We start from the raw sequence: 11,993 nt of genomic DNA on the forward strand, positions 1-11,993 counted from the left end.
GGATAGAGGCTTATGGCCTAATTATAAAGTTGGAGAGCTGACTGTTTCTTTTTAACAAATTTCACTGGCTTTCGGTAATCCAGTACAATTTTGTGGTGATAAGTTTTTAGAAATGCCATTGAATTGGTGGCTCTTGCTCGACAAAGTTAATTCTCTTTTGGGTAGAACCAGAAAATGAATGCTAGAAGTGAAAGTAGTACATATAATGGGCCAGCATATCACAGGAGGGAGGATCTGTGGCCATTAAGGAGATGGTTATAGCTGCCTGGTCTTCCGCATGGAGGTTTTTCTAACATGTGCCAGCTAGCAATGTTCTCCAAAGGACCACCTATCAAAAGGAGATTGCTGGAGTTCACAGCACTGCAATGATATACAATCTCTCCTGCCCTTGGCATGTCTCCGCTAGGTCCCTGACTCTCTCACTGTTCTGGAAGTTCCAAGTGAGAGTTCAGGACCGGCTTTGGAATCCTTAGCTATGAGTCTATGACTTGGACCTAAATGACTCAGAGGTAGTAGAGTGTGGAAGAGAATCTTCCCCAATATACCTGGCTTTTAGTAAAGCTTCTGGTATGCATTGGAGCAGTGATGGGCAACCAGCGGCAGGCCACCAGATAGTTTGTTTACGTTTGCACAGCTGGCCGTAGCAACCAGTGGCTGCAAGTTCACCATTTCCAGCCACTGTGAGCTGCAGGAAGCGGTGTGGGTTGCAGGGATGTGCTGGCTGCAGGTTGCCCACTAGTGCATTAGACACCCACAGATTTTGCCACTGGAAAATGTCCCTCTTTTATAGCAATGGTGGGAACACTAATGCAGACAGAGTGTCAGCCACAGCCTGCAGCTTGGTCTATACTTCAGTGGAGTTGAATTGATAAAGGATGGGAATACATTTTAGAAAAAAAAATGCGTAGACGCAAGACATTCACAAGGCTCTGGAAAGAGTCACTTTCAGAGCCAGGATTAAAATTCAGGAAGTTTTGACTCTTCTTCCTCTAATTTAGACCTATTGGTCCCAAAGTAGTATTTCACATCAGTCAAAAGACAGCTATGAGAGTGTATTTTGTTGAAGTCTAGTCTGATTTATTAACTGAACATGTTTTTATAAATTTCCTTTTTTAAAAGTTTTTAAAATAAAGTGTTTTTGAAATGTAAGTTTACCTACATCCATCTTTTTCTCCACAAACACCCTGGTGAAAGGATAGAATAACATTCCTATATTGATATTCCAGCACCATTAGTTTATTAGTATGCCCTTTTTAGAGCAATGGAGTATTTAAATTTATTATTACTAGCATTTCCATTTATTATTGCAGCTAGATTTAATAAAGACAGAAAATTACAAGAGATTGTATATTATTGATTGGTGGAGATTCAAAGCAAAACTAGAAAGCATTGAGCTGAGGTATTACATTAATTATACTCTTGCCTAAGCATAGTTCAGTCCCTTGTCTGTTGAGGTTAAAGGGTATTCCACAAATGAACTGATAAACCCAGTTTACATAGTTCCATCATAGACTTTCTCTTACTATGTCTTATTACATGTGAATAAAACTCATTATCTGGTTTGTTTCAGTAATAATTATATTAGTTAGTCCTATGCATTTCTTCTGCTGTCTGCCTCTTATAATATATGCTGTAATAGCACACATAAATAAATAGGGTAAGCAAATTAAGTGGTTTAAATAAATTAATTTACTCTGAAACTCTGTATTCAAATCTTATATGTTCACTGGATTTCATTTTAATGAAACCCTTCAAAGACCAATACATTGTATGCCAAACTGTGAAATTATATATTAAATTAAATTATTAGATATGGTCTGTTTCAATTTATACCAAATCTGTATACTGTGAATACTTAAATCCTCCTAAATCTAAAGAAATGTATCTTGTATGTTCTGAGAACATCTGCATTCTAATCCTCCACCTGACTACTTGGTTCATGGGCATATAAACACAATCAAACTCATAATAAGCCTAGAGCTATGATGCAGTTAAACTTTCCTCATCAATGTTTTTAACTTAAAAAATAGAGACTATTAAAGTGGAATCCACTTAAATGTCTTGATACATTGTTCTAAAAGGTCCTTCCCTCTCCATTAATAGGCCCATTGAGTCCCTGTGCAATCACGACAGCCTGCATAGCAAACATTCACAGTAAACTTTAACCTGAGCAGTTTTATTGATTAGTATAGATAGATGTGTTGTTCATTTCCTTTGGAATGCATTCACCAAACCAAATGTTCATCCAGCTACTATGTGTGCTGTATAGTGACAATCAGAGCGATTGGAAATTCTTTCTGGGGCTTAAGGAAGAACAGCATGCTCTTTCTGCAAGAGGCTCATATGCATTAACAGCAGCAATCTTTCATGTGTGCCACTAACGCAAACAGAAGTTGTATTATTGAATTATGTCAGAAATAAAATTGGTTGGAAAGCAATACGGAAAAATTAAGTTTCTGTTTTTTGTCAAATTTCTGATCAGGATTATTCAGGAAATCCTGACTTTCAGTGAGAGAAAATGAAATGATCTGCTCAATTAATGTATCTCTGAGAAAAGTCAAATATAGAGAGTACTTGAAAGAACTTTTAAATGGATATTTAGAAATAAAATAGCATCCTCAATGAATGATAAACTTCTTTAAATGGAATTTTTTTCCTGTAATTTTTTTTAAACCTCAAATACGTTATATACCTTTATTTAAACTCCTTTGGGGGTCTGTAAGTCAAGCAGAAAAGTTAGTCACAAAGGGAGCTGTAGGGTTCCAAGCACTTTTTGGAAATCTAATCACTTGTTTAAGTGACTAATTGGGAACTGAGTTCCTCTGAAAATCTGCAGTGAAATCCTAGCTTCAGTGAAGTGAAGGGGGCCAGGATTTCACCCTGTTTATTTAGGCCCTGATCCTGAAAAGATTAAAACACGTGCTTAACTTTACACACTTTCAGTCTGATCCAACTCCCATTTAAGTCAATGGCAGCCTTTCTGTTCATTTCAGTGAAAGCGGGATCAGGGCCTGTGATAGTTCCTTTAAATTTAGTGAGGGAAAAAAAAAAAAGGAGAGGTTATTTATCTGTACAATAACTGGAGTTCTTTAAGATGTTTTGTTTCTATGGGTGCTCCACCACCCAACCTCATTCTCCTCTGATGTGAAGTCTTACTTCAACTTTATGGTTGAAAAGGAACTGGAGTGGTGGTCTGCCCTCCTTCTATACCCTCACACTGGAGCATGAGGATATGTTTAATGCAGGCACAGCTAACTAAAATCTCTGATCAAGTGTGTAAGGGCACGTGCACAAGGTAAGGTGGAGCATTAAAGCATCTCAAAGAACTCCCAGTTACCGTACAGGTAAGTAACTTCTCCTTCTCCAGTAGCAACACTCACCTCCCTTTGTTCATTCTTTCTGCACCAAAGCTGCATAAATATCAGATATTTCTGATTCTTATATTAACTTCCAGTACAGATTTTTTTTACCAACACAGGCCCAGCCTTATTTCAGAAAGGATTCATTCAAAAAATATTGAGTACCTATGAACACAATACATTTTCTCTGCAACTAGTTAGTATGTCAAAAGCTTTCTGTTATAGCTATTTTATTTATTTAGTGCCAGATTGTGAGTATTTTACTCATCCGATAGTCCCATTGAAATGAATGTGACCATCTGAGGAGTAAGGTTCTCAACACATGAGTAAGGATGTCACAGCGTTGCCCTTATTTATTTATAAAATTATAATAGCATCCACTTTCTCACGATACTGGTTACTGCAATCACTTAAAACAGCCAAAATACATTTTTTTTCAAACATAACTCCATGACATAAAAAACAAGCTGCTGTTAAATATAGTTGAAAGAGTCAGTGAAAAAGCCTGACTCAATGGTTAAGTCTTTTGCTGCATTATAGAAGTCATGCTCTGGTGTTCTAGAGGTATGAACCTTTCTCATACCACAAGTCCTGGAGAGCTCAACCCCAGAAATAAACAAGAGTAACTGAGCAGAGTGGGATTAAATATTGCTCAAATAACAGAGAGTTCCTGTGGAGAAAATGTTGTTTATTAAATAGGAGAGCTGTTGTCTTTAATTGGTTATCTTGTTTTTTGGGGAGTGTAGGAACGTGTTCCAGACAGCCCGTCTCCTGCTCCTTCCCTTGAAGAAGGTCGAAGACCTGGCAGCCATCCGTCATCTCATCGAAGCAGCAGTGTGTCCAGCTCACCTGCACGGACTGAGAGTTCGTCAGACAGAATCCGTAGGTCACATTCTTCTCCTTGTCACCATTTTAAATTTGATTAAGTTAAGCTATTTTTTTCTAATCAAAATACCTTAATTCTAATTAGATCTAGATGTAGTATGTTCTGAAGTTCAGCTGCAATAGCTATTGCCCAACATTAAGTTCCCCAGTTTACAGTATCGTAATGTATGATGCTTCATTAATAGGTATTGATGAAAACTGCCATTATGTCATATTAAGCATAAAGATATAAACTATGAAACAGAATTGAAGTGAGAAAGCAATTTGCTAGACTAGTTTCAGAAATGAACATATACAAACTGTGACACATTTATGTATTTTACAGTTTTACTTAATCCTGTTACCCTAGCTGGACTTCTATATTAAAGCTGACTTCAGAAGTGACATTTTATGGGATAGTTCAGTTTTAAAAAAAAACAATTCTAGGTGAAATACATTTTAAAAAAATCTGCACAAACATTAGGATGGGGAATGTGATACAAGTAATATTTTCACTTCAGAACTCACAAGGGATAGAATCAAATTAAACTGTGAAATTTGGTGAAATTGTTGTGAAAGTTCCATGACTAGGATTTGTGGATCCCTGGAATCTGAGGTACTCCAGTTCAGCAGCCTGGAAATTGAAGGTTTAGACCATATTATTTTATGCATATTAAATTCAATTTATTTTACCCTGTCCACACCTTTTCATTTTTTGCTAGGTTGCAGACTTTTGTATTAACACATCACTGCATTGCTGAAGTTGTCAGTTGGTGAAACCGAAGGTTTTGGTCCCTTAGTAAGAGACAGTTGAGATTTTTAGCTCCTGTGTAAACATAGGGAGGCATTTGGGGATTCTAATTAGATAAACACATTAGATGGCTGTTTCAGGCTTTCTGCAGACTCAGGAAGTTAACACTATATTGGTTTAGACTTGAATCATATTTTCAAGATTATTTTCATAACCATGAGTAACAAAACAGTTTTTAAAAATGAAATTGTAGATTGTAGAGCAAAATATTACAACAATGCCTGGATTCTGTGGTAAATTCCATAGTCACAGAATAGCAGCAGAGGTCAGAAGCTCTCCATATTGTCCCTTGGGTAATAGAGTTCCTCAGTCACTGCAGACAATTTTTTAAATTTTAAAATAAAACACCTAATCCTGTTCCACTTGCCACCCCGCATCCTATTTCTAATAACTGCTTCTCCATGTGTGGTACCTGCAGGAGCAAGATGGCTGCTTGAGAAATAGGGATCAATCCGAGAAAGGAGTGGAGAGCTAATCTACAGGAGTTCCCTGAACCTCATTCTTAGGTTATTTGTTTTTGCCATTGCTTTCTGGGCTAGTTTTTTTCTCAAAATATGTCAGCCTCTTGTCCAACTGGCTTATATGGGATTCTCTGGCTTTTGTGCCTCAGAAGGCTGGGTTTAAGGGGCCGGCTGAATGGAGACAATAGAAATTAGATATGGAAAGGACCTACCAGACTAGCTAGCCAGTCTGCCTACCATTTCAAGATTATTCTCTGTGGTGTATTTGCTTTCTTACATGAGAGGCATCAGTGCTTTTAGCCTATGGAATTTAGGATACTAATATGCAGATTTGTCAAATCAAATTTAAAAATCTTATTCATCTCTCATGAAGCTTCTCCAATAGTACTTCGTCCTGAGTTTCAGCTCTTGTGTAGTGTTTTGAAACATGCTGTGCAACCCAAGATGCCAAAATTAGCAGCTTTAAATGAAGCATTGAATCGAAAGAATTAGTGGGGAAAAGGGGCTCCCTCTGAGTGGATTTAATATTACTAATTAAATGACATTAAGGTTATTAGTTTTCTTGTACAATTGAGACAGTATCTAAAAAAATACAGACATGAGTAATATTGTTAAAATTATTGTAAGTTAGTGTATGTGTGTTAATATTATTGTTGGTTTTCTGTCTCTGTGTCTATGACTAGCAGCGGTACATCAGAATGGGCTATCCATGAACCAGATGCTGATGGGCTTATCACCTAACGTCCTACCTGGCCCTAAAGAAGGTGATCTGGCTGGTCATGAGGTTGGACATGAGACAAAAAGAATACATATTGAGAAAGGTAACATGGATTTTATGCTCTTATGGATTTTATGTCCTTATGATATTGATATAAATATATATACGATAAGCTGTTCTCAGTACCTTCATGGTATTTATTATTCATTATTATTTTATTATTAAATATTAATTTATTGTTATCATCATTATTGTTTATTTTTTAATGTTGTGGCATAAGTGAGACCCTAAATGGTTTTTTTGTCTTTTCTCCTACTTTATAGTCTAGTAAGGAGTATGATATTGTTGATAATAGCTATAAAGAGAAAAACTAAATACATATTACATAGAAGGATAGATATAACAAATGTAGGCCTGAACTATTTCCTCATGATCTAGGTAAATGACTGCACTAGTATATGCAGTATTGTTGTAGCCGTGTTGGTCCCACGCTATCAGAGAGACAAGATGGGTAAGGTAATATCTTTTATTGGACCAAATTCTGTTGGTGAGACAAGCTTTTGAGCTCACACAAAACTCTTATACTTCTTCTCCTGTTAAGATGCTTGTATTTAGCAGTGACACTCTGAGTTAGTTTCCCAGACCTGAAGAAGAGCTCTGCACTTTTTGTAGTATTTTCATGAGAGATAACAATGATTTGAGATAATTGTTACATTTATAATCCTCCAACAAAGAATACCAGTTGCTAAAAATAATTTTCCATGTGATTGACTCTGATGAGCTGATTTTCAGAGGTGCTGAGCACCATGGATGTTGGGCCATGCATGGGGAAAAAGGCAAGAGTAATACTCAGCTGCAACAATACCCAACAGCTTAAAATGAGACTGCTGCATATTAAGTAATTTATTTTCAATTTAATTGACTATCTGACTTCAAATGTATGAGTTAGATTAATGGCCTATTAGTGTTTCTATTAATTGTAATACCATTTCATCATGTTGTGGGTACAAAGTTGTTATGTTCAATGTATACTAGAAATATTAACTGAATTCTTCAGTATTTAAAAGAATTATATTTCATACAGAATTTTTACTGAAACTACACTTAAACACTGAGCACGCTTTATAGAGCTGGAAAATGATTTCACTGGAAGAGGAGTTAGAAATAGGAGCTGTTTCTCTTAGTAAAAAAATTCTCTGGGAAAGGTGAGTCAGAAGAAATTAGCTCTTTGGGATAAGGTGCAAAATGTAAGAACCATCACTTTAATACAGCTGGATTGAATGGCTGCAACAGTAATAGCTATAAGAACTTACTTTTTCTGTCCTGTGTCTGAACACTGAGATATGAAAAGAGATTTAAAATCTGGACACTTCTGTTCTGGACAGGTGGCATCTTCATTAAGATTATCCTAAAAATAATGGACACAACATTTCTTTTATATAAGCCATTAATTTTAGTTCATTACACTCACAACCCGTGTTAGCTTCTTATATGCCCCACTTAGCCCCCGCAAATGATATCCCTGCTGAGAAGTATGATGTGATCAAACAGGCTTGTTTTGAATTTCAGTAAATGTTTCAATTTTAGCCCACTAATGTCACACATTTTTCCTGTGTAATCTAGAAAACAGCAGTACATATTGGGAATTGTTACCATTTGTCTTATAAAAAAAAATAAAACAACAGGAACATGACTTTAGTTTCTAATGGTTTCCCAAACGTGTTTCCCCATGCAGCCACCAGTTTAGCTTGCCTATAAAATTTGTTCTTATTGAAACTGCTGAAGATTCTCTTTCTTTAACAGTCATTGTTTAGGTCAAAGCTTCTATTTTTCCTTTTCTTTCTTTCTCTCTCTCTCTCTGTTCCAGCCTACTGAATTAATGGTAAATATTCATGGGCTATCTAGATTGATAGGGCATACTAAATTAAAAATTGTTTTCTGTCATGACCACATTTATCATATCTCTCATACCAGCCCTCTAACTTTTACACTAAACTTATCTGTATTAAAACAAGTGATTCCATTCACAGATATTTGTGGAGATGGTAATTATCTGTTAGTGTCGCTATAGCCCTGACATTCAGATCTGCAGCTTGCTGCTACCACCTCTAATCTGTCAAAAGGCAATTTTATATATATATATAGCCTTCAAATACTCAGGCATTGTCTGAATCTGCCTTGTCCTTGTCACCTGACTTTAAAAAAAAATTGTAAGTTTTGAATATGAGTCATTAAGCATTTATGCATTACTCTGTTTTCTTCTGAGACATATTTGTGTCAATCCATCAGTTGGAACTAGAATGACTTTTAATTATAGCTGTGAGAACTTGGGAAATCCCACCTGGTGAAGAAGCCTCTGTCTCTTTTCTTTCTTCTCCCTCCCCCAATTTTTTTAAACCTAAAAGCTCTCCAAGGTCCTGAGCTTAGGGAGAAATTAATTAAAATCAATGGGAAATTTAAATATGAGAAAAAATTATGGTAATGAAATCTAATAAAGACATTATATTTTAAGAAAGTCCAAGAGAAGCCAGAAGGGGCCAATCATGATTGATTCAAATGATGTGTCTGGTCAAGGAAAGAGAATATCATGTGTCTTGGGCAATATAAGGAGCTAATCTACCCGCTCTGCACAGTACAGTATAGCATAATAACTATAGATTCAATGTATATGTAGCTGCATTTTGCTTGATGTTAATAGACATCAGAACAAACAAAGGAAATATTTTTTTCACACAATGCATGATCGACCTGTGAAACTCATTACCAGGGGATGTTGTGAAAGCAAAATTTAGATCTGGATTAAAGAAAGAATTATATATGTTAACAGAGACTAGGTTCATCAATGACTATTAGACACTATAGTCAGGGATGCAGTCCCATGCTCTGGGTGTCCCTAAACCTCTGACTCCCAAACCCTGGGACTGGTGACAGGAAATGGATAAGTTGATGATTGTCCTGTTCAGTTCATTCCCTTTGAAGTGTCTGGCATTGGTCACTGTCAGAATACAGGATATTGGGCTAGATGGACTATTGGTCTTGACTCAGTGTGGCCATTCTTATGCTTTAATTCCCCTTTCAAAATATTGTTATCCATCTGTTTAATTGATCCATTTGTTTAATTGATTCTATTGCTGTCTACTTCTAAAGTCCATTCTGTCTTAGGGCCTGGTTTTCCAAAGGGCTGAGTGACCTCAACTCCCATTGAAGTCAATCTACCATTAACACAATGGGAGTAGGATTGGACTCCATTGGCTTAATCCATAGCCTATGAATATCAATGGAAAGATTGCCATTGGTTTCAGTGGACCATGGATCAGGCCCAAGATCAATACTTGTTGCAGCAAAATAGGAGAAGAAATTGTTCTCCAAAAAACTATTATGTGCACCTTTAAGAAAATCTGTAAGTCTACACTTTCAGTATCCATGCTTGCTCATCAGAGAGTAACAAATTTTCCAACTATACTGAAAGTGTACTTCAAAATTGCAAATGATCCTGGGAAGGAGGTTAGTTGAAGTGTTTGACAGCAGTTATCATTAAGACAAGTTGTCATCATTTCAGCAGCCTGTAAGTTAGGAATCCTTTCGTGATGCATATTTTTTTTTTTAAATTTAAATAGGATTGCACAAAAAGATCAGCATTATGAGTGGTAGAGGGTGTGTTGTCAAGACCAATTGATTTCTTTTTAACTCAGTGCCAAAGCTAAGACTAGGAGCTGCTGCAAGTAATAAAAAAAAGCAGTCATGGGGCACAAGAGTTGGTTCTCGATAAGCCAACATATTTGGCTGAGATACTGTGGTTACTAGGACATCAGATTAGAACCTTCTTCTGTCTGCACATACTTATAATTTTTAGATTGAAACAATCTTAGGTGAAGCCTGAATGTCATTCTTATGTTTAAATTAAATAAGTTATTTGAGGTGTTATAGAAAGGACACTCTCCTTTTGAAAACTGTGTATGCTGTTTTCAGTTTCTGTAATGAAATATTTACTGCCTTAGCAACAAAAGCTAAACTAGCCTTTTCCAAAATTTATTTTAACTCTGGTATTAATGGAAATTTTTTACGTGATTTTCAGCAAACCTACGAGTGCAACCCCCCCTTATAAATAAAAACACATTTTTTACATATTTAATATATTTTATATTTATTTATATCATAAATGCTGGAGGTGAAGCGGGTTTGTGGGTGGAGGCTGATAGCTCCTGACTCCCCATGTAGTAACCTTGAGATCCCCAAAGGGTCACGACCCCAGTTTGAGAACCCCTGATCTATACTAATCTCCTTTAAAATGCCATAGTATCTGCATTTGAGATATAACTCTCTGATAACCCCAATAACTTTCTCTTATTTGATACACATATATTTTATGCCCCTTGGGACATGACCAGTCCCAGATAGCCAGCCAGCCGACACTGCAGAGTGAAAAACAAAACCTAATTCAAATATTCTGATAACTTGACTAGATATACATCTAGCATATTCACCGTTACACCCAACCCCCAAAAGAGCAAATAAATGTTTGTTATAAAAGTTAAGGACAAAGAAAGAGTTTTGGCATAACTGTGCATTCTCATTTACTGGAACCATCTCCCACCCAAGTCAGAAACAACATGCTCAAGAACATACGTTAGGCTCTTGGCTTATATACAATTTTAATTAGTTCTCTAATAAAACCCTTTTTATGGAAGGAGTCTTGAGCAGTTGGGTTGAATTTGCATTCACAAACCTTCTACATGTTTAATTTTTGTGTGAGCATAATTTATCTCTCCATTTTCATCTATTTATATACACATAGTTTTTGTGTGTGTGTGTCCTAATACATACTCCATATTTACATGAAGTGGAAGCAACCAAGACATGAACATAACTTTAAGTACCTACATATTGTATTTGTAACCTTGTTCTCTCTTCCCTTATTCTCATTCTATTTTCTCTTGCTGCCACATCTTTATGTTTTATATTGTAAATTCTGAGGGCCAGGGACTCTCTGCATATGCATTTGTACAGAACCTAGCACAATGTGACCTTGACCCTCATTAGGGCCTTTGGGCAGTACTGCAATACTAACAAGATGATACTAAGGTATGGTATTGCCCCTTTCTAGTCCACTAAACAGGAGTCAGCGTCAGGAAAACCAGTATCACCAAAACAGCTCTTGGGCATTCTGCTTGTTGATATGCATTTCACTCAGTCCAGGAATGCATTTAGCATGTTAAGAGCTGTTACCGCTCATGGACTACACATGTGAAAAAGGAAATGAAAAGTTTTTCTTAGTGTGTTGGTATTCACTAAAAAGCAAAATGGAGACAAACTCCATTCTTATGACTTGGCAAATACTGTAGCTTCCTCAGTTAGTGTTGCATTATATGTGTGTACATTCAGGGAAGATGGTAAGATCAACACAAACTTCTTGAAGCTGTATTTATAACAAAATATTTAAAAATATCATTCTTTGTATCTTATATAAAGTAATAGAGTTTAAGGTTATCTAGTCTGACCTCCTGTATTCCACAGGCCATCAATATGACCCAGAACCCATGTACTAAACTAAAATTAGATCAAAGTATTACAGCCTGCAGAAGATTGGGCTGTTACGTGTCATAAGCAGAGAATAGACGAGACCAAGGCACACCAGTACATGAGGCTCCTGCAATGGCAGGAAAATCACTAAAGTGAGATATACCCAGATATTCCTGGCAAGTGACTCATGCCCACAGGCTGCAGAGAAAAGTGAAAACCCCCACAATGTCACTGGCACTCTGACCTGGGGGAAAATGCCT

General features: G+C 36.5%; 1 protein-coding gene across 3 annotated transcripts in view; it reads left to right on the forward strand.

Moving 5' to 3' along the window:
- Positions 1–11,993, forward strand: part of DACH1 (dachshund family transcription factor 1) — a 465,786-nt gene that overhangs the window by 323,667 nt on the left and 130,126 nt on the right. For 2 of the 3 annotated variants that reach the window (XM_050948495.1, XM_050948507.1), the window contains exons 5-6: positions 4,106–4,241; positions 6,179–6,316. In XM_050948495.1, coding sequence (XP_050804452.1) covers positions 4,106–4,241; positions 6,179–6,316 — 274 coding nt within the window. The remainder of the gene's footprint in view (positions 1–4,105; positions 4,242–6,178; positions 6,317–11,993) is intronic. The other variant, XM_050948516.1, reaches the window with a different exon arrangement.

This window comes from Gopherus flavomarginatus, chromosome 1 (genome assembly GCF_025201925.1).
Source record: "Gopherus flavomarginatus isolate rGopFla2 chromosome 1, rGopFla2.mat.asm, whole genome shotgun sequence".
Classification (NCBI taxonomy): Eukaryota; Metazoa; Chordata; order Testudines; family Testudinidae; genus Gopherus; species Gopherus flavomarginatus.